Consider the following 24,207-nt stretch of genomic DNA (forward strand, 5'->3'; position numbering starts at 1 on the left):
TTTATAACATCTTCTCAACCATCTGGGAGGAAAAAGGCATGCCATCAGACCTCCGGGATACCACTTATACAGGAACAAAGGAGCGAAGTCATGCTGTGGCAACTACAGAGGAATCTCATTACTTTCCACTGCCAGAAAGATCCTGGCTCGCCTCCTCCTCAATAAGCTCATGACCAACATCTCTGAGAGCGATCTGCCTGAAGCTCAGTGTGGATTCTGCCCTGGACACAGTACCATAGACATGGTGTTTGCTGTGTGTCAGGTCCAGGAGGAATGCATCAAGCAACAGATGGACTTGTATGCAGTGTTCGTAGACTTGATAAAAGCGTTCGACATGGTCAACAGGGAAGCTTTGTGGACTTGTCCTCATGAAGCTGGGCTGCCCACGTAAATTAACCACACTGATACGGCTCTTACATGACAACATGACTGGACAAGTCTTCTTCAATGGTGACTACACAAGCTCCTTTAACATCTCGAACAGAGTGAAACAAGGCTGTGTCCTTGCCCCCATGTTGTTCAGTTTGTTGTTCTCGCAGGTCATACTCCACGCTGTGAAAGACCTTGAAAGACATCAAATATTGCTCCTATGGATCCGTCTTCAACCTTCGTCGTCTCTCCGCTCGAACCAAGACCACGGAGAAACTCATCCTTGAAGCCCTCTTTGCGGTTGACTGTGCCCTCCTGGTACACAAGGAGAATCACCTGTAGACCATCGTTGACCATTTTGCTGAAGCATCCAGGCTGTTCGGACTAAAAATCAGTCTAGAAAAGATGGAGGTCCTGGTTCAAGCCGCCCCAAATACAGCATCCATCACCACTGACTGAGACAAACTAAAATGTGTGGAGAGCTTCAAGTATCTGGGCAGCACAATCTCTGCAGATGGATCACTGGATAAGGAGAGCACGTCTAGGATCCAGACTGAGAATGAAGGTTCTCCAGCAGGAGGGCATACGACTGTCTACCAGGCTCGAAATCTATAAGGCCGTAGTCCTTTCTTCACTCCTGTACAGGTGTGAAATGTGGACCTTCTACTGATGACACATTAAGCAGCTGGAGCAGTTTCACACAAGGTCACTGTGCATGATCATGGGCATATGCTGGCAAGACAGAGTTATGAGCCAAGAGGTGCTGGATAGAGCTGACCTGAATAAGCATTGAGTCAAGGCTATGGAAGGCTCAGCAATGCTGGACTGGTCACGTCATCAGAATGAATGACAACCGTACCCCCCAACAGCTGATGGATGGGGAGCTCAAGGAGGGCTCACGCAGACAAGGAAGGCCCAAACTGCAGTACAAAAACACTCTGAAGAGCAACCTCAAATAGTGTGGCATTCAACCACAAGAACTTGAAGCCTTCGCCATGGACAGGAAAGCCTGGACGTTGCTCACTTCCAGAGCAACAGTTGCCTTCAAAGAGGACCGACAACAACGTGTGTCTGCTACAAAGGGCAGACGTCACAGAGCCGCGTCCACCTCAGTCCAAACTTCAGAACACCGTTGTGACTGCTCCAGACTGCGGTGCCACATCGCTGAATGCACAGACTATGTCATCCTTGGACCCTGACGGACTACCAAGATATGTATGGGTTTTTTTGTTTTTTTAAATAAAAAGTGTGTGTGTGTGTATACACACACACACGGACCCAGGGGTCCATCTCAGAAACTGGTCTCTCATTTGGGACATTATGGTCAAAAAATAAATTTTCAAATTTTACTATTTTTTTGCATTTACCTAACACTCAATGTTTCTTTTGTTATGTTTAATAAGAATAAAGATAGTATCTTGCTTTATCTGGCCTCCACTGTGGAATTTTTTTTTGATTACAATTCAAATGCTTTTGTAAAATTGATTTACATATAAAATAACTACATCATGAAGAATTAAAGCCCCTCCTTCACAGATGAGTGAAAATATTGAATGAATTTCCTCTTTTTGATTGCTTGGGTTAAAAATGCCAAATTATGATGACTGAATTGATTGTTCACTTAAATATGAATAATATGATGCATTTTGGGTATTTGATGTGGCGAAATAGGGCACAATGGAAAAATCAAGAACACACCGGAAAGAAGAGAATAATGGCACTGGTAAAAGAACAGCGACTGTACCGGCTGAAGGTCGCGCGGGTCTCTGCTGCGGCGCGAGCATCGGGACATCACTAACGCACTGGACAGAGCGTGAGGCGGGGGTGGGGCAAAAGGCCATAGATTCTATCCAAAAGTTTGATCTAAATTGACTGTGGTTATTGACCAAAAATACGCAAACACTACGAAATATGAAAGTAAGATGAAAAAGAAACATTCTATTGCCTTATACTGCAAGACTAAAACAAAATAAAACTGTCAAAACTCACCTTTTCAGTGATAATGTCCAAACAGATCACCTGCGTAACAGAAAGACCGCAAATGGAAACACGATCAACTTCTAATTGTTGGAGTGAAAAATTCCATTCTACACATGCAGATTGTTAATGTGTGTCCTTCCCCACACATAGATGACACGCTACGGTAAAAAATAGACCACAACTCATTTTATAGCTCAGAAATTCATACAAGACCAGCTACCATTGTAATGTATTCTGTAAGAAACATATTCTATACCTAACTTTCAGCTTTTGTTTTAAAAAACAAAATGGCAGATTTATAACTAAATTTTTATATGGCTTAGTGATTTTACGTTACTACTTCAGGTGACCCTGAGGCTTTCCGTCTAGATCAAAACACACGATCGTATTGGTTTTGGGTATGCGGAAAATGGAATTACAATGGTGATCAAATATTTTGCATGATGTTTGTGGTAGCGGGGGCGTGGTCAAGCGCCGGCCTGTGACAGGAGGGCGGAGTCAGGGAAGGTAAGTGGCAGAATCACTTCACCTGTCGTTAATTAATGTTTGTGTGTCTTCCCAGTGACCGCGCCCTATTTAAGGAGAGAGAGCGAGAGCAGAGGGAGCTCTCTCCACACCTAGACGGCTGATGTGTGTGCGTGTGCCTGAGTGTGTGTGTGAGAATACAGAGATACGCTGAAAAGCTGAATAAAGCGAGTTTTGTGAACTCAGTTCTGTCCTGCCATCCTTCTGTGCTCCACCCACTTACACGAACTGTCACAATGTTTTATTACGGTTATGATTATTCTGTGAGCGCACCAATCCTTAGGTGTATAAAGTTACAACTTAAAATACAATTAGTGATAACTGTGGACTGCAACTTTTTTAAGGGAAAGCGATGTAGTCAACCATTTATCATGTCCCAGATCAAGCCGCCTGTAGCGAGAATCGCGTGTGGGTGGAGCACAGAGGACGGCAGGACAGAGATCAGGTTTGACTAACGGCTTTATTGCCACACTTTTCAGGGTTACAATAATTTCAAATAGCGAGAGAGACACACACACACACACAGCGTCTCGTCCGGGAATGCTCTCCTCTGCTCTCGCTCTCCCTCCTTAAATAGGGCGGTTTACTGGGGAGAACACACAAAACACAGGTTAATGACACTCAGGTGAAGCGATTCTGCCACTTACCTTCCCCAACTCCGCCCTCCTGTCACAGACAGCTTGACCACGCCCCCGCTGCCACATACCCCCACCGCCCGACTCAGGCCGGGCGCCCGTCCGGCCCGCAGCCGACTCCCCCCCCCCTTGACGGGAGAGGAAGTCCGCCACGACCATCTGCGCCCCCGGCCTGTGGACCACCTTGAAGTTGAAAGGTTGGAGCGCCAGATACCAACGGGTGATCCGCGCGTTGGCATCCTTCATGCGGTGGAGCCACTGGAGGGGCGCGTGGTCCGAACAGAGGGTGAAAGAGCGCCCCAGCAGGTAGTAACGGAGGGCGAGGACCGCCCACTTGATGGCCAGGCACTCCTTCTCGATAGTGCTGTAGCGCCCCTCACGCACTGACAGCTTCCGGCTGATGTACAACACTGGGCGGTCCTCTCCCCCCACCTGCTGGGGCAAAACGGCCCCCAGCCCTCTGTCCGACGCATCCGTCTGCAACAAAAAGGGGAGAGAGAAGTCAGGGGAGTGCAAAAGTGGCCCCCCACACAGTGCAGCCTTTACCTCAGAGAAAGCCCGCTGGCACTGCTCCGTCCACTGGACCGGATCTGGCGCCCCCTTTTTAGTGAGGTCAGTCAGCGGGCTGGTGACGTCCGAATAATTAGGTATAAACCTACGATAATAGCCAGCCAGCCCCAGGAACTGTCTCACCCCCTTTTTGGTCTTGGGTCTCGGGCAGGCCGCAATCGCTGCTGTCTTATTAATTTGGGGACGCACCTGCCCGTTACCCAAGTGGAAGCCCAGATACCGTACTTCCACCCGCCCAATCGCACACTTCTTCGGGTTGGCAGTGAGCCCCGCCCGCCTCAGCGACCTAAGGACGGCCCTCAGGTGTTGCAGGTGCCGCTGCCAGTCATTACTATAAATGATGATGTCGTCTAAGTAAGCGGCCGCATAGGTGGCGTGGGGCCGGCGGATCCGGTCCATCAGCCGCTGAAACGTAGCGGGCGCCCCAAACAGCCCAAACGGAAGTGTGACGAACTGGTGTAAGCCGAACGGTGTGAAAAAGGCCGTTTTTTCCCGGGATAATGGAGTCAAGGGGATCTGCCAATATCCCTTCGTCAAATCCAGTGTCGAGTAAAAGCGAGCCGTGCCTAGTCGATCGAGCAGCTCATCAATACGAGGCATTGGGTACGCGTCGAATTTAGACACCGCATTGACTTTTCTATAGTCCACACAGAACCGGACCGAGCCGTCGGCCTTGGGAACCAAGACCACCGGGCTGCTCCAGTCACTGTGGGACTCCTCGACGATGCCCATTTCGAGCATGGCCTGAAGTTCTTCCCGAACCACCTTTTTTTTGTGTTCGGGTAATCTATAAGGACGGCTACGCACTACCACCCCCGGGGGCGTCTCTATGTGGTGTTCTATGAGGTTGGTGCGTCCGGGCCGGGGCGAGAACACATCCGAAAACTCGGCCTGCAACTGGGCGACCTCCGTGAGTTGGGTCGGGGAGAGGTGGTCTCCACAGGGGACCGGAGAGGTGCGAGATGCCAATGACCCTTTTTGGATCTCCGGCCCCAGCTCCGCCTTCTCCGGAACTACCGACACCAACGCCACGGGGACCTCCTCATTCCAGAGCTTCAGCAGATTGAGGTGGTAGATCTGTAGCGCCCCCTCCCTGTCCGTTCGCCTAACCTCATAGTCGACGTCCCCGACTCGCCGTGTGACCTCGAAGGGCCCTTGCCACTTGGCGATTAATTTGGAGCTCGAGGTGGGCAACAGGACGAGTACCTTATCTCCCGGAGTGAACTCTCTAAGGCGCGTGCCCTTGTTGTACAGGCGGGTTTGCCGTTCCTGGGCCTGCCGCAAATTCTCCTGAGTTAAGTGGGTGAGCGTGTGGAGTTTTGCGCGCAGATCCATAACGTATTGAATTTCATTTTTGCTCTGCGAAGGTCCCTCCTCCCAATTTTCCCGCAGTACATCTAAGATGACGCGTGGCTTACGCCCATACAGTAATTCAAATGGGGAGAACCCCGTGGAGGCTTGGGGGACCTCTCGCACTGCAAACAACAAGGGTTCAAGCCACTTATCCCAGTTACGTGCGTCCTCACTTACGAATTTTTTGATAATATTCTTGAGGGTGCGGTTGAACCGTTCAACTAAACCGTCCGTTTGTGGGTGATACACGCTGGTGCGGATCGGCTTAATACCCAGTAGCCCATACAGTTCGGCCAGTGTTCGTGACATAAACGAGGTGCCTTGATCAGTCAGAATCTCTTTCGGGATTCCGACCCGGGAGATGACGTGGAAGAGGGCCTCTGCAATACTACGTGCGGAGATATTGCGAAGAGGCACCGCTTCCGGGTATCGCGTTGCATAATCCACCAGAACCAATATAAAGCGGTACCCTCGTGTTGACCGATCTAATGGCCCGACGAGATCCATCCCAATTCGTTCAAACGGGGTCTCGATTAATGGTAGGGGGCGCAAGGGCGCTTTTGGAATGGCAGCTGGATTTACTAACTGGCATTCGCGGCACGCCGTACACCACTTACGGACGTCGCCGCGAATCCCCGGCCAATAGAATCGGGCCATTATCCGGGCGAGTGTTTTATCCTGCCCGAGGTGTCCCGCCATGGGATTAAAGTGAGCCGCCTGGAATACCAATTCCCGGCGGCTCTTTGGAATTAACAACTGGGTGACACGCTCCTTCGTCTGAGTGTCCTGCGTCACTCGGTATAACCTATCCTTTAAATTGGAAAAATAGGGGAAGGTCGGGGTGGCATTCGGCTGGAGCGTTTGACCATCGATTACTCTCACTTGGTCAAACGCGTGTCGCAGAGTTTCGTCTCGCGATTGTTCCAGTGGGAAATCCGCGAGGGATTCCCCAATAGAAAGAGGAGGAGCCGGGGGCTCCTCACTCTGTCGCGGAGATGACGTAGACGGCTCTGCGACCGCAGCTCCAGCCAAAACGACACCGGGACCCCCCCGGCTAACCGGCAGGACCCACTCTTTACTAGGTGTGCCATCAACCCCCGGAATCCCGGCCAATCAGTCCCCAAGATTAAAGAGTGGGTAAGGCGAGGATTAACCGCCGCCTTTACTATAGATTTGTCCCCTCTGAAATGTATGTGGACCGACACCAACGGGTAGCAGTGAACATCCCCGTGCACACACAACACCTTCACCCCTTGTGCTCCCCCCAATGCCTCGTCTTGCACCAGGCTTTGGCGGATCGAGGTCTGGTTGCAACCCGAATCCACCAACGCCTGATAGGTCGCCCCTTGTACACTTACCGGTATGCGATATGCTCCGGCCTGATCGAGGGCAGCCTCTGGCGCGTCGGGGATCCGCACCACCGCCCCCACCTCCATCGCGGCACACTGTTGCTGCAGGTGGCCCGGTTCCCCGCAGCGCCAGCAAACCGGCCCGGGCCTCCCCTCTGCAGCTGTGGATTGAGGGTCACTCACCTGAGGGGGGGGAGAGACAGACACAGAAGGGAGAAACGGGAGGGCACCACGGGTGCGGCGGGCCGGCTGGGGTGGGGCCGGCCCCCGCCTCCGTGGTGGGGGAATGGGGCGAGGACGGGACACGGGAGGAGGGGGAAGAGAGAGAGAGAGAGAAGAGGGGAGAGAAGATGACATCCGTTGTCCTGCCGCCGGGACAGCCGCCAGATGATCCTCCGCCAGTCCTACGGCCTGATCCAGCGACGCCGGGCGGTGGCACTGGACCCACTCCGCGGTTCCGGCGGGTAGGCGGGCGATGAACTGCTCCAGCGCCACCTGGTCGATGATCCCCTCGGCGTCGCGATCTTCGGCCCTCAGCCACCGCCAGCAGGCGTCCCGGAGCTGCTGGCCGAACGCGAACGGGCTGCCGACTTCCTCCATTCGCAGCGCGCGGAAGCGCTGGCGCTGCTGCTCCGGCGTGCGCCCCACGCGCTGGAGGACAGCCCGGCGAAGGTCGGCGTAGGCCAGCCGGTGGTCGGCGGGGAGCTGTAGTGCGGCTAACTGCGCCTCTCCCGTCAGGAGGGGGAGGAGGCGCGCCGCGCGCTGTTCCATCGGCCACCCCGAGGCTTCGGCGACCTGTTCGAACAACGCGATGAACGCCTCGGGGTCGTCCTGCGGGCCCATCTTAGTCAAGGTGATGGGAGATGGGCCTGCGGCCGGGGCGCTGGTGGACCCCGCCGACGCGAGGAGGCGCCGGAACGCCTCACGGTCTTCCTGTTGAGCCACCACCAGGGCTTCGAAGCGGCGCTCCTGCTCCTTCCGGAGCGTGACGAGCGCCTGGTGCTGGCTCTGCTGAGCCGTGGCGAGGGCGTGGACCAAGTCCGCGAATGGGGAGGATTCCATGGGGCTGCAGGACAGGTGCTCCACGATCCCAGGTTTCAGCACCACTGTAGCGAGAATCGCGTGTGGGTGGAGCACAGAGGACGGCAGGACAGAGATCAGGTTTGACTAACGGCTTTATTGCCACACTTTTCAGGGTTACAATAATTTCAAATAGCGAGAGAGACACACACACACACAGCGTCTCGTCCGGGAATGCTCTCCTCTGCTCTCGCTCTCCCTCCTTAAATAGGGCGGTTTACTGGGGAGAACACACAAAACACAGGTTAATGACACTCGGGTGAAGCGATTCTGCCACTTACCTTCCCCAACTCCGCCCTCCTGTCACAGACCGGTGCTTGACCACGCCCCCGCTGCCACACCGCCATTTTTCCACAAATTTGCAGAATTTTTGCCAAATTCTGAATATTCACATCAAAGATTTATTTTCATCTGTAATTTTATTCATTTGCTTATAAGTCCTTTGTCGTTCCTCCTTCTAGTACGCTTTATCGGCGGCCTTTTTCTCCTCTTCAGACTGAGGTTGCTTTGTCCCTGTCTCTGGCGGTTTCTGTACACCTTTCAGAAAATTCCACATCGCAACGTAGCTTTGGCAGATGTAGATGTAAACAACAACAAAAACACATGTTTAAATGGGCAATAATGTGGCCACATATATTGATTGAATTTGATAAGGTGATTACCGCAATATTCAATGAGATGCGTTATATGCATGCGCAGTAGTGAAAAAAACGACAGCCTGACTCGTACACGATATGATTCGGAATTCTTCGGTATTTTCCGTCCTGCTGATAAACACCTCGAATATATAGTGTGTGTAATATATGTGTGTGTGTGTATATATATATAGTGTGTGTGTGTGTGTGTGTATATATATATATATATATATATATATATATATAGGGCGGCACGGTGGTGTAGTGGTTAGCGCTGTCGCCTCACAGCAAGAAGGTCCTGGGTTCGAGCCCCGGGGCCGGCGAGGGCCTTTCTGTGTGGAGTTTGCATGTTCTCCCCGTGTCCGCGTGGGTTTCCTCCGGGTGCTCCGGTTTCCCCCACAGTCCAAAGACATGCAGGTTAGGTTAACTGGTGACTCTAAATTGACCGTAGGTGTGAATGTGAGTGTGAATGGTTGTCTGTGTCTATGTGTCAGCCCTGTGATGACCTGGCGACTTGTCCAGGGTGTACCCCGCCTTTCGCCCGTAGTCAGCTGGGATAGGCTCCAGCTTGCCTGCGACCCTGTAGAAGGATAAAGCGGCTAGAGATAATGAGATGAGATAGATATATATATATATATATATAATTAAAATATCCACTTCTGGATTGCTCTTTGTTTATTTTCCTGTACATTTGTGTTTGTCTAGTCTCTTCCCATGTCTCTCCACTGGTTTGTTCCTTTTTGTGTTATCACATTTCACCCGTTTCTGTTTAACCCCAAATAATTTGCCTGTTTATACCTTGTTTTCTGGGTTGGATAAAGGGTGTAATGGTAAGGGGAGGTCTCTTAGACTGTATTTTCTTTGGTTTCTGATTCCCCCCTTTGTCGATTTCCATGAAAATTCAGAACCATATCAATTCAGCAGATTTGCCTTTTTGGTGTCTCAGTTATTTCCAAGACTGAATATGCATACACATCTTAACATTGGTCTTGTGCGGTATTAATTCTTCCATGCTCACAGTTTATCATTTAAAATAATTACAGTAATGATTTATTTGTATACAGCAATACCCTACAAAAAAGACTGGAAAACAAGCATTTCCACCATATCAGATTCAAAGAGAGTACAAGAGGGAGTAATAATAATAACAGCTGTGCAGTTGGAAATTTTTCATCATTTTTCTCTTTTGGTGGATTTTTTTTTTAACTATTGTCAAGGTTTTTTTTTATGACCTCTCAAATATATACTAAAAAATTTCTCCATTTACCTTTTTATTTAGATTTAAGAAAAGGAAAGTAAAATGGATAAAAGAGGAAAAATGGTGAAAATACAAAGAGGAAAATTTTATTTTAAGGGGGGGGGGGGGGGGAGAGTTAAAAAAAAATACACTCTTCTTCTTTTGGCTGCTCTCGATTAGGGGTCGCCACAGCGGATCTTTCGTCTCCATTGCTCCCTGTCTTCTGCATCCTTCTCTACCACACCTGCCACTTTCATGTCCTCTCTCACCACATCCATGTATTTCCTCTTTGGCCTTCCTCGTTTTCGTTTGCCTGGCAGCTCCATCCTCAACATTCTCCTTACAACATGCTCTGCATCTCTTCTCAGGATATGCTAGAGCTGGGCGATATGGCCTAAAAAAATCTTCAATTTTTTTCACAAAAAATCCGATTTTTGATTTTAATCGATTTTTCCCCCCTACTAAAAATCAAACTACAGATGACAAAGAAATGGTTCAAAACAAGTTTTACCTTTTATTTTGTTTTCACTTAAATTTCCCATTTGGGGTTAAAGTGCAACCAGAAACCAAAAAGAAGCCAAAAAACAAGCTTATAGATGAGATGGCAGACCATGCCATTGTAGACAGTGAGAACATACAGTAACTTTTAGAAAGCTTTCTTCAACATAGCTTAGTTTCAATCTGGCACTGACACAATGAATCAGACTTTAAAAAAAAAAAAAAATGTTATTTACCAGCTGGGAGGTCCGTATCGTGAAATACCGTGACCGAGGTTTTGAAAGTACTGGCTGAGGCCCTCTGGGCCGAGATTAGTATTCAAGGCCAAGGTCATGGTATTTCACCATACGGACCGACCTTAAGCTGGTAAGTAATATATTTATTTTTTTCTTTACCAAATTCTAACAGAAAATGAGAGTGCCCGAAAGGGAAAGCTGAGCCGAGCCGCCATTTTGAATCCTCATTCACGGCTGTAATGCAAATTGCTTCCTCCTCGGTATACAAGTGCACTTTCATGGCAGGAAAAAAAAACTACATTTTGCCGCCTATGTATTCCCCTATTTATACAAAATTGAGTCATTCAGGATTCAGCCATGTTTTTGGTCGACCAAAGTTATACAGTATTATGACCTTTTATATTGCATAAACTAGAAAAGCACTTGGAGAGTGCAGACCTCCACCAAGAATCCTTTAAAAAAATCCGGGATCCAGAAGGTGATCCGGATCACCGCCAAAATCACAGTCACACCTCTGGAAAAAAATTCAGAGCAGTCCTTTCATTACTTTTTCTGTAATGTTGCTAACAGACAAACAAACAAACCAACGCTACTGAAAACATAACCTCCTTGGCGGAGGTAATAAAGCCATTTGGTAAAACTTTGAAGAAGAGATTGTACTGGTTTAAAGTTTTTACCTCACGTAATGTTATGTAGTAGGATAACATGGTCCAAAATGGGCCTCATTAACTAATGAGATCAAACTGTTAGAAAGTTAGAGGTTTTTAGCTTTCTCCTGAAATGTTTTATTTTATCTTCCCTAGGGTAGTAAAACTTGCTTTCACTGTGAACACTGTCGTTATCGCTATCCATGCTGTAAAATTAATGCTATTCTCCTGAGAAATAATATATATATTTTTTTCTTTACCAAATTCTAACAGAAAACGAGAGCGCCCGAAAGGGAAAACCGAGCCGAGGCGCCATTTTGAATCCTCATTCGCAGCTGTAATGCAAATTGCTTTCTCCTCAGTATACAAGTGCACTTCCATGGCAGGAAAAAAACTACATTTTGCCACCTATGTAGTCCCCTATTTATACAAATAGGAGTCATTCAGGATTCAGTCATGTTTTTGCTCAGTGTTCGCAGATTACAGTTTTTTAGCTTTCTCCTGAAATGTTTTATTTTATTTCTTCTTCCTCAGGGTAGTAAAACTCGCTTTTGCTGTGAACACTGTCGTTATCGCTATCCATGCTGTAAAATTAATGCTATTCTCCTGAGAAATGCTGGCAAAAATTTATAAGATTTTTGATAATCTTATAAATAAATCTTTTAAAAAAAGATAAATGTTTTGTTGTTGTGAGCGAGCGAGTCGCCAGAGGTCTGTAACTGGGGTCCGTATCGTATCGTATGGACCTGCTTGCCAGCCAGTCAGAGCGCAGGATTTGGACTGCGAAAAAAAAAATAAATAAATAAAATTGTGTCCTTTTCAATAAAACTGACAAAATAGGGGGAAAAAAATCCCGACTTTTCCACCGTATGTGTGGGCACCATGTCTTTTGCAATAAACATCGCGATAGCATCTGTGATTGCCTTCCACCATGCCCCATTCTTATAACGCACACAGTTCGAAAATGTGTCAGGGACGGTTGCTTGCTTTACTTTGGATGGTGTGCTAGTGCTGCAGCTGTTTTCATTCGGCTGGGAGCAGCACTTCTCCCACTCCTCTGCATGCTTCTATTTAAGGTGTTGGAATAAATTCGTCGTGCTGCTTCCTTTGGAAGCAACCGTTTTCAAACACACCTTACAATGAGGACTTGTTTGGTCTGCGTCCGACGCCGCAAAACCGAACCAATTCCAGATCACGGAGGAAGTTACTCCTTCCTTTCTTGGGCACAAGTTGCGGCTTTCCCCCAATTGCTGCCATGTTGTTTGTGTGTCTATGGCAAGCGCGCGGGAGGAGGGCTATAGTGTCGGTGCCTGATTCGTCCCTGCTGCCCGATCCGTTCTGCACAGGGGAGTGTCGGTGGCAGAGGTTAAAACTGAGAGAAAACCGATTTTCATAAAAACACCTCGTCCTTAACTATAAATTCGAATTAATCGATAAAATCAATTTATCGCCCAGCTCTAGGATGTGCCCATACCATCTCAGTCTCATCTCTCTTAGCTTAATTCCCAAGCTCTCCACATGTGCTGACCCTCTGATGTGCTTGTTCCTTATCCTGTCCAACCTTGTCACTCCCATCGCAAACCTTAACATCCTCAACTCCGCCACCTCCAACTTTGCCTCCTGTCTCTTCGGTAAAGGTACTGTCTCCAATCCATACATCACAGCTGGTCTCACTACTGTCTTATCCATCTTACCTTTCACTTTTGCTGGGACTTTCCTATCACAAATGACTCCCAAAATCCTTCTCCAGCTGCTCCACCCTGCCTGCACTCTCTTTCTCACCTCACTATCGCAGCCCCCATTTTCCTGCACAGTTGACCCCAGGTACTTGAATTCACCACCTTTCTTTACATCTACTCCTTGCATCTTCACTACACTCTCATCCCCATTCTCATTGATGCACATGTATTCTGTTTTGATACCGCTCTCCTTCATTCCTCTTCGTTCCAATGCATACCTCCATCTCTCCAAACCCAACTCAACCTCCTTTCTGCTTTCACCACATATCACAATATCATCCGCAAACATTATGTTCCATGGTGACTCTTGCCTCACTTCGTCCGTCAAGCTATCCATCGCTATGGCAAACAAGAAAGGACTCAAAGCAGATCCTTGATGGAGTCCCACCTTCACCTTGAACTATTCAGTTGTTCCAACTGCACACCTCACTGCTGTTTCACTGTTCTCATACATGTCTTGCACCACTCTAACATACTTCTCATTCACTCCACTCTTTCTCATAGAATACCATAACTCCTCTCTCGGCACTCTATTGTATGCCTTCTCCAGGTCTACAAACACACAATGTAGCTTTCTCTGGCCTTCTCTGTACTTCTCCATTAACATTCTTAAAGCAAAAATTGCATCTGACATGCTCTTCCTTGGCATAAACCCGTACTGCTGTTCACAGATTGCTACCTCTCTTCTCAGTCTCGCCTCCAATACCCTTTCCCATAGCTTCATGGTGTGGCTCATCAATTTTATCCCTTTGTAATTACTGCAGCTGTGTACATCTCCCTTATTCTTGTATATTGGGACTAGCGCACTCTTTCTCCATTCATTTGGCATTTTCTCATTCTCAAGGATCTTATTAAACAATCTCGTTAGAAACTCCACAGCCGTCTCACCCAAACACCTCCAAGCTTCAATCGGGATACCGTCTGGTCCGACTGCTTTCCTAGTCTTCATTCTTTTCATGGCTGCCCTCACCTCATCCTTACGAACCAACTCTGCTTCCTGATTTGCTGTCGCCAATGAATCTGACCTTTTCTGTCTTGGATTCTCCTCATTTAATAAATCCTCAAAGTACTCTTTCCACCTTCTTAATACACTCTCTTTGTTTGTCAGCACATTTCCATCTTTCGTCACTCTTACCTGCTGTACATCCCTCGCTTCCCTGTTTCTCTGCCTAGCTAGTCTGTACAGGTCTAAAAAAAAAACATACACTGTAGAGGAAAAATACTTCATAAAAGAAAATGGTAAAGGAAAAAAGAAATTGTGCATGCACTCGTCCACAAATTAATCACCATTCCTCAGCAGTATGGAAGCTAAGAGAAACATGCATGCATACAACCCCATTTCAAAAAATAAAAGTGGGGTGCTGTGTAAAATATAAATAAAAATGGAATGTGATTTGCATTCCATTTACACATGGAAACCCAAGGTTTCTTTGAAAATAGTGCAAAGACAACATATCAAATGTTGAAACTGATGAATTATTTTGTTTGAAAAATATGTTCTCATTGTGAATTTGATGCCAACAACACGTTTCAGAAAAGTTGGGACGGGGCATGTGTAAATCCAGTATCTCAAATTATTAGAATATTTAAGATAATTCAAAAAAGTATTTCCAAGACAGAAATGTCCAACTTCTGAAAAGTATGGTCATTTATACACTCCTTACTTGGTTGGGGCTCCTTTACCACGAATTACTGCATCAGTGCAGTGTGGCATGGAGGCGCTCAGCCTGTGGCACTGTGGAGTCAAGTCAAGTTTATTTGAATAGCACTTTTAACAATAAACATTGTTGCAAAGCAGCTTTACAGAATTTGGACGACTTAAAACGAGCTAATTTTATCCCTAATCTATCCCCAATGAGCAAGCCTGTGGCGACAGTGGCAAGGAAAAACTCCCTCAGATGACATGAGGAAGAAACCTCGAGAGGAACCAGACTCAAAAGGGAACTCATCCTCATTTGGGCAACAACAGACAACATGACTGTAACATTAACAGTTTTAACATGAAGTCAGTTTTGTTGATGTTATAAACTCTTCATTGATGGAAACTTGAGTGCAAAACTGTTCATGACAACTGCAGTCCTAAAGTTAGCAAGTCAACTGTAGTCCTCAGCCATAAAAGCATTACTGTAAGAGTCCAGAGTGTCCTCCAGGTGTGACTTTCAACTGTCCACATGGGGCCGTCCTCAACAGGAGCGATGCAATGAGACTCCAACCAGACACGGCACCAGGATGGATCAGGCAGATCCGAGGAGCAGAAGAGGTTAGCATCTCGATCCCAGGACCGACATGTAACTCGGAGGGACAGATTTGGGGGGGAGAAAAAACACAGGACCAGAAGTTCACTCAGGGACTGTGGCACGAGATGATTCAGTGCTTTGTAGGTCAACAGTAATATTTTATAATCAATACGAAATTTGATTGGGAGCCAATGCAGTGTGGATAAGACAGGGGTGATGTGGTCATATTTTCTAGTTCTAGTAAGGACTCTTGCTGCTGCATTTTAAACTAACTAGAGCTTGTTTATGCACTTATTGGAACATCCAGACAGTAAGGCATTACAATAATCCAACCTGGAGGTAACGAAAGCATGAACTTGTTTTTCCACGTCATGTATTGACATTTAAATTTCTTATCTTAGCAGTATTTCTGAGATGAAAGAAAGCTATCCAGGTAATGTTATCAATGTGAGTTTCGAATAAAAGACTAGGGTCAATAATCACTCCAAGGTCTTTTACTGCTGCACATGAAGAAACAGAAAGGCCATCCAGAGTTACTGTGTAATCAGAAAACTTGCTTCTAGCTGCATGTGGTCCTAGCACAAGTACTTCAGTCTTGTCAGAGTTGAGCAGAAGGAAGTTAATAAGCATCCAGTGTCTAATGTCCTTCACACATTCCTTAATTCTATTAAGCTGGTGTCTCTCATCAGGTTTTGCAGAAACATATACAACTGTGTGTCATCAGCATAACAGTGGAAACTTTTATACAATGTTTATGAATAATATCACCCAGAGGTAACATATATAAAGAAAAAAGCAGTGGACCCAAGACAGAACCTTGTGGAACACCAAACTTTACCTCAGTATGTCGAGAAAAATCACCATTTACATCAACATACTGACAGCGATCAGTTAAATAAGACCTGAGCCAGGAGAGGGCCATTCCCTTAACTCCCACAACATTTTCTAGTCTATCCAGAAGAATGGAATGATCAATGGTATCAAATGCTGCACTAAGGTCAAGCAACACAAGCAGCAAGACACAGCCCTGATCAGACGCCAACAGTAGGTCGTTTACTACTTTAACCAAAGCTGTCTCTGTGCTATGATGAGGTCTAAATCCTGACTGATGCATTTCATGGATGTTATTCCTCTGTAAATATGAGCATAACTGCTGTGCCACAGCTTTTTCAAGGATCTTGGCGATAAAGGGGAGGTTTGAGATTGGCTGATAATTGGACAACTGACAGGGATCAAGGTCAGGTTTTTTAATCAGGGGTTTGATAACTGCTAGTTGAAAGGATTTGGGTACATAGCCAATCCTAAGAGAAGAATTTATTATTTTTAAAAGTGGTTCAATTACTTCAGGTATTATGTGTTTGAATAGACATGTAGGTGAGTATCTAGTACACAAGTTGAGGCTTTTGATGCCGAGATTAATGAAAGTAATTCAGTTTTTCTAAGGGGAGTAAAACATTCTAGTTGCTGATCTGATACAGTTGTATTCTTAACTACAGGGTCACTTGCGCTGTCTGACCTTAAATTAGTAGTTTGAATTTTTTGTCAGATATTCTCAATTTTGTCATTAAAAAAATTCATAAAGTCGTTGCTACTACATACTGTAGGTGTGCATGTGTCTGTAGTGGACTTAGTCCTGGTTAATTTTGCTACAGTATTAAATAGGAATCTAGGATTATTTTTATCATCTTCTATTAGGGAGGAGAGATATGTTGATCTCGCAGCACTAAGAGCTTTTCTGTACTTCAGGAAGCTCTCCTTCCATGCTAATTTGAACACTACCAATTTTGTTTGATGCCATTTACATTCCAATTTTCGAGTGGTCTGTTTTAAAGTGCGAGTGTAATCATTATACCAGGGTGCTAATTTTTTTTTGTCTCTGACCATTTTCTTTTTAAGAGGAGCTACATTATCTAAAGTATGGTGGAACGTTGACTCTAAGTTGCCTGATCAAGTTCTGCAGGGGCTGACAGTGACCCGATCAAATTTGATAACTCTGGGAGATCATTTATAAAACTCTGTGCAGTAGTTGATGTGAATGTACGTTTAATACAGTAGCGTGGTGAGGTGCATATATTATTCCTCAGACATATTTTGAATGAGATGAGGTAATGATCTGAGAACTTCAGACTGTGGAAGTATGACTATATTTTCTACGTTTAACCCGAATGTTAGTATTAGATCGAGGGTGTGACCACCATTATGGGTCGGTCCTATGACATTCTGATTAATCCCTACTGAATCTAAAATGGACACAAACTCTGTTTTCAAAGGGTCTTCTGGGTTATTGAAGTGAATATTAAAATGTCCGACAACTAAAACTTTGTCTAAGGAAATAACCAGATCTGAGATAAAATCTGCAAATTCAGAAAGAAACTTATGGCCCCGGGGGCCTGTAAATAATAAGTAACGGAATTAACTGGGTAGACCTATTTTTCAAGGCTACATGCATCATATGAGTATGAAGAACTTCAAATGTATTAAATTTATAACCAGGTTTTTGTGTTATACCTAGATAATCATTATAAATAACCACGACGCCGCCTCCTCTGCCAGTTAGATGAGGCTGGTGTATATAACTGTATCCAGGAGGACTTGCTTCATTTAATGCTATATATTCATTTGGCTTAATCCATGTTTCAGTTGAACAAAGTACATTAAACTCCTGATCAGTAATAATGAGTTCATTAACCATTAGCGCTTTAGATGTAAGAGATCTAATATTTAATAGCCCCACCTTTAGATCAAAGGTGCTGGCAGCAGCTGTACAGTCAGTGTGATCTAATTTTATATTGATTAGGTTACTGGAACAAACTCTCTGAATATTTCTACTTTTTTGTTGAGCTCAGGGAACAGACACAGTCTCGATGTAGTGGACCCTGAGTGACGACTCCGTGCAGCTAGCAGACAGTTGGTTTAGCCTGTTCGTCTGTTCCCTGGCCTTGGCTCTGGATTGTCAGAAATTAACTAGGCGGAGGTGTTACTGAAGCCCAGGTTGCTTTGATAGTGGCCTTCAGCTCGTCTGTATTTTTGGGTTGGGTGTTTCTCATCTTCCTCTTGACAATAGCCCATAGATTCTCTATGGGGTTCAGGTCAGACGAGTTGGCTGGCCAATCAGCACAGTAATATCATGGTCCGTGAACCCTTTGGTAGTAGTTTTGGCACTGTGGGCAGGTGGTAAATCCTGTTGGAAAAGGAATTTGGCATTTCCATAAAGCTAGTCAGCAGATGTAAGCATGAAGTGCTCTAAAATCTGTTAGATGGCTGTGTTGACTTTGGACTTGATCAAACACAGTGGACCAACCCTAGCAGATGCCATGGCACCCCAAATCATCACAGACTGTGGAAACTTCACACTGGACTTCAAACACCTTGGATTTTGTGCCTCCCCATACGAAAAAGAACAGTAAAGAACTTATAAGAATTTACCACTGTCTTAGTAGTAAATCCTTATAAATATAAGGATAAATCCTTATAAGGATTTATAAATAAATATATATGCCATGTATGATTTACTCCTGAAAGTGGCCCATTTTGCATTTTCCTCATACAAATTTTTTATGAAAATCTAGTATGTATGAAGTGAACATTGTGCATGGTTTTTACAGATAATGTGTATGATGAATTACACCGTCTTTGTATGCTTCATGTAATGTTTGTAGTTTTAAATTATATTTTACAGTTTAAAATGTACATGCCTTTTATATGTAAATCCAACACAAACATATGTGGATTTACATATAAAAGGCATATACATTTTCTGTTGGCGGGAGTTTGATTTCGATTTTTTGTTTCCATTTTGCATTTTCTTCAAGCGGCGATTCTGAGAACCAACTGATTGAATTGGTGTGGCCTAAGCCATGCTTTCTGCTCCCCACCAGAGACAAGTAAGCAAGTCCGCAGTCAAGTTAACAATACGTATTAACATCATAAAACCTTAACTAGCCTAGCTTAGGTGTCAATCACTAAAAATTAAAGAATGGTGATCAAAGGATCGATGAAAGAATGAAATGACTGCTGATACCACTAAACTTGGCACTTAGTTAAAGTGTACCGGCAGCATTTTTTGCCCAGCCCTGCAGTGCGACATAAATGACATCAGTGATTTACAACACATGAATGAACCCGAATGATGAAGATTTAGAAAACGCAATGAACCAGTGGGTGGACATCGATAGCAATACACCGGTAATCTCTGTCGTTTCCATAACACAAAGAAATCATTGCCTCTGTTCGTGATCCTTTAACTCAGTCAGTGAACTGCGATAGTGACTTGGAATGAGAAATTCATGATAAGGGGAATGTCCCATAAATTTCACATGTAACATGAGTGTTTGGTATGACAAGTGGGTCCATTTCCATATTGTGAACTTTTTGGCATAGCAAACTATTTGGACGTCCCCCAAGGAGTTTGTTATAGCGGGGTTGCAGTGTGTATAAAATGCACCTTTTTGTTGAAGTAGCTTCACTTCACACTGAGACCATTCTGAGACCATTCATCTTTACAGAAACTCTCCAGATCATCCAGGGTTCGAGGCCCTCTCTTGTGCTCTCTTCTCTTCAGCTCACCCTACAGGTTTTCAATGGGGTATAAGTCAGGGGGCTGAGATGGTCATGGCAGAAGCTTGATTCTTTGATCAACTTAACTATTTTTGTGTTGATTTGGACATATGCTTCAGATCACCTGCTAGATGATCCAGTGACAACCCAGTTTTAATCTCCTGGCAGAGGCAGCCAGATTTTGATTTAAAATGTCCTGGTATTCTATGGAGTCCGTGATGCCATATACCTTAACAAGGTTTCCAGGGCCTTTGGAGGAAAAACGGCCCCAAAACATCACAGAGCTTCCACCATATTTTACACTTGGGAAAGTGTTTTTCATTGTCATCATCCTAGCATTTCACAATCTTCACACACTTATGCTGTTTGTAGTTAACGGACACAAGCTTCCCCCCCCCCCAGCATACTTTCTAAATAACCTGTTGGTATGGAGGTGGCATCTGATGGTGGTTTTGGAGACTTGGTAACCTCAAGATTTTACTTTTTCTTGTAATTATGTTTCCTCCGGGCGCTCCGGTTTCCCCCACAGTCCAAAGACACAGTCCAAAGACGGTTAGGTTAATATGGGACGGCCTTGGGCTGAGGTGCCCTTGAGCGAGGCACCTAACTCCCAACTGCTCCCTGGGTGCTGTTAGCATGGCTGCCCACTGCTCTGGGTAGGTGTGTGTGCTCATTGCTCAGGTGTGTGTGCATGTGTGTGTTCACTGCTTTAGATGGGTTAAATGCAGAGAGGAATTTCACAAGTGTGTGATGAATAAAGTTGTGCTTTGCTTTTGCTTTAATTCACCAACAGTGATCCTTGGGGATTACCCCCACCCCACCACTACCACCACCATCCCCCTCACTGTATGCGGGGGTAAAATAAATTGGGTCTTCTTCCAGGAAAGTTTGTAACAGTTGATGTCCATTTCATTATCTTAAAGATAATAAAGATATTAATCAGCCTTAACAGTAGAATTGGGCATTTTCAGGTGAGTAGCTATTTATTTATTTTTTTATAACCATTCCCTGACTTATGAAGGTCAACACACTTCTCCCTCATTTGGTTTGTGTTCTCTTATTTTTCCCCCATGTTGATGGATGACTAAGGGAATTTGGCCTCCATGCCACCTAATAATTCTACCCCAGTTAATCAGGAAGCCACGGATTACAGTTTGAAAGTTTCTACACACTTCAATCAATTCAAAAATGTATAATTGAAATGGGAAACATGCTTCATTTACATTGTGTACACTATAATTTCCAGCGGGGCCAATAATAGTGGCACATGCGTTTTTGGTTGAAAATAAGGATTTCTTGATGAGGATTTTGTTTTTCTCTGAATAAATTAATTTCAATAAAGTTTGGATTTTTCTTATTTCTTTAGTGTGAGATGAATCTCCTTCACCAGAAAGTTTTTTTTTTTTTTTTTTTTTTAAACTCATTACTAATCTTTACAAGGGGGGCAATAATTGTAGAGGGCACTGTCCATCAGGATTGCATTGCCACTTTGCACATTGAATTGCCAATTGCAAAATGCATTGCCATTTTAATAATAACTCCAAAAAACGTCCATAGATTTCTAAGGAGATTATTTACCTTACAGGAAAGTGAGGGTCCCCCCTGCAAGAAAGGGTGGTACTGTAACAGATTATTCCAGATTCATATATTGATTGACTCATCTGGTTTTTTGTTTGTTTGTTTGTTTTTTGTTTTAAACATTGCTGGATATAATGTCCACATTTCAGTATAATATGTTGGGATGATAAAATCCTTATGTTGCACAAGCTTACTTATCCAGAGGTCAGTTTGATTGGTCAATACAAACTAAAACAGGAAAATGTGTCCCAATGAGGTTATATAAAATGAGACATTAAACATTGTAAATGAGACTATGCAGGTTCACGGTTTCATTTTTCTCTTATTTCTTCTGTTCTTATTTCTCATCTTCATGCTCTTACTCATGGTGTTTAGTCATGGCCCTTTGTCTCTCTCACCCCACTTCAGTGCCTGCCCCAATCATTAATGCACTGTCTGATTTATTTATTTATTTATTTGTGTGTGTGTGTGTGTGTGTGTGTGTGGGGGTGTTGGTCAGCTGCTGGCTGGGATGATAGCAGAGCCTGCTTTTCTCTCTGAATATACTATCTTTGCTCTGGACCATTCAAATCGACCCAAAGCTGCCCAGGTACCTAGTGTGGTGAGTTCATCCTTGCACATCCCCTCTGATTGCCCACCCAACAACCCCGATTAAACCCCAGTAAACCTGCTGCTTCTACCTGCCTCACCCCTTTAATGTGTTGCCTTTGGGGGTTTGACCTTAAGGATATTTCTGTAGTTCCAGGCATCACCTGCTTGCAGCCTTCTGTCATTTTCCTCCTATTTTCTTGCTCTCCTGCATAACTGAAAGACATTTCACTGTTAATTCTTGCATCTAAATCCTTGTAGTGGTGTTTTTATAAATTGACAGTTGCTTGTGTGCTCTTTCCACTTTGATGATCTTTTCTGTATTGTTTTTGATATCTGTGTGAATGGAGGATGTTTTTATGCCCCCTCCCCCCGATAGTTTTTGCTTGCCTGCTCATTTTTTCCCCACAGTAATGAGTAGCTGAATATATGTAATTTGCTGTTCTCCCATAAGAAAGCTTTGTGTTTGAACTTCTTTAGTTGCCAGACAATGTCCGAGATGAGCTTGGAAAAAAATATTGTAATATTTAAGGAGACTCTTTTGAGTGATCAGCAGTTTTACTTTTTCAAGCCAGAACAAATTGTAGGTATAGAAGTTGCTGTAAAAAGAAACCCATCTTTAGTAGCTGCTTAGCACTTTTGTTTCCGGAGTTTTGAAATGAACGTTTTCAAAACTGTATTTGCATATGCACTGCAGTATGATCTGGACATTTAATGTCAAAGCATGAGCCTTGGTGATTGTTTTCCAGCCCAATTAGTTACATTTGGTATTAAAATCCTTGTGTGCCATGTATGAAACTGGCATACAAGGTTTGGCGTGCAGTTTCTGTCTTGCACATGACATCTACACTCTTTTCCCTTGCATATGCATGCATTATCTTGGATGTCGGACTTAAATGGGAAGAGCGGCAGAGTACCTATTTATTAACTTTGTACAAAACTCATCAAATTAGCGGTGGCCAGTTTTGTGTGAGAGATTTTGTCCTGCATATTTGGGTCACTTTTTGAATTACCAGTTGTTTTTTGTTTAACTCAGTCTCCAAGATATTCTTTGTGATGTGTAATAATGAGGCCATTTTAGGACCTTAGTAAGAATGCTATTTAGGCAAAATGCTGCTTTGGTCACACACATCTGACAAATCTGTTCATAAAACAAAACTCATCAAATTAGTGGTGGCCAGTTTTGTGTGAGAGATTTTGTCCTGCATATTTGGGTCACTTTTTGAATTACCAGTTGTTTTTTGTCATTGTCATTTTGTCACTATGTCATTAACACGTACATCAGTTTTACAGATAAAACATCCTGTTTCAACATTTGAATCTGGACCTTTGACATTGCAAATGTACTAAATTAGGGAAATATCAACTGAGCTTTTTTCATCCATATTAATGCCATCCATATTAATGTCAGTTTACAAGTACTGACATGAGCCTTTATTATTAAAACCATGCTGAATTGTCATTTCCTGGGCTTTTTGACTGCTGTGTGGATGACCATTTCCATCATTTTACAGCTGTTGGTTGTCGGTCCCAAGTTCATATTCCTCACACAGTTGTACATTTGAGCATTAGTTTTCTTGATTTAAGTTGAAGTGTGTTGTCATAACAGGAGCACATACAAAAAGTATGTCGTGTGGATGGGGTCAGAAACATTGACAGTACATTTTGTCGCTGAATTAAGTGAGCTTTTGTACTGCATCTTACATGCATGCACCTGACTCATGGACAGTGCACTTGTCTTCAGTATTATTTATAATATTCGTAGGGCGATCAGTAGAAGACTTGGATGACAGTGGGTTGGTTTCGCCATGTTTTCGTTGCATATTTAAAGAAATGGAACTGGACAGGGTGGCACGGTGGTGTAGTGGTTAGCGCTGTCGCCTCACAGCAAGAAGGTCCAGGTTCGAGCCCCATGGCCGGCAAGGGCCTTTCTGTGCGGAGTTTGCATGTTCTCCCCGTGTCCACGTGGGTTTCCTCCGGGTGCTCCGGTTTCCCCCACAGTCCAAAGACATGCAGGTTAGGTTAACTGGTGACTCTAAATTGACCGTAGGTGTGAATGTGAGTGTGAATGGTTGTCTGTGTCTATGTGTCAGCCCTGGCGACTTGTCCAGGGTGTACCCCGCCTTTCACCCGTAGTCAGCTGGGATAGGCTCCAGCTTGCCTGCGACCCTGTAGAACAGGATAAAGCGGCTAGAGATAATGAGATGAGATGAGATGGAACTGGACATTTAATAACCCACTCTGTGTCAGCCATCTTCCTCTGGCTTCAGTTCTTCTTGAATTTCTGTTCTGTAACCCTTTTTAGTAGATGGTTGTTTGTGCCTTTTGATTGAAATTTGTAAATTTGGAATGTAACATTCTGTGATTGCTGTAATGCATCTCAGGTTGTTTAAA

General features: G+C 44.6%; 1 protein-coding gene across 5 annotated transcripts in view; it reads left to right on the forward strand.

Annotated features, from left to right (window-relative positions):
* The window catches only part of golga4 (golgin A4), a 202,165-nt gene that overhangs the window by 48,522 nt on the left and 129,436 nt on the right, over positions 1–24,207 (forward strand). For 3 of the 5 annotated variants that reach the window (XM_060925343.1, XM_060925344.1, XM_060925347.1), the window contains exon 2: positions 21,725–21,826. The exons of 1 other annotated variant lie outside the window; for it this stretch is intronic. In XM_060925343.1, the coding sequence (XP_060781326.1) occupies positions 21,725–21,826 (102 nt within the window). Of the gene's footprint in view, positions 1–18,932; positions 18,975–21,724; positions 21,827–24,207 lie in introns of those variants that run through there. One more of the 5 variants, XM_060925345.1, reaches the window with a different exon arrangement.

Source organism: Neoarius graeffei, chromosome 7 (genome assembly GCF_027579695.1).
Source record: "Neoarius graeffei isolate fNeoGra1 chromosome 7, fNeoGra1.pri, whole genome shotgun sequence".
NCBI lineage: Eukaryota > Metazoa > Chordata > Actinopteri > Siluriformes > Ariidae > Neoarius > Neoarius graeffei.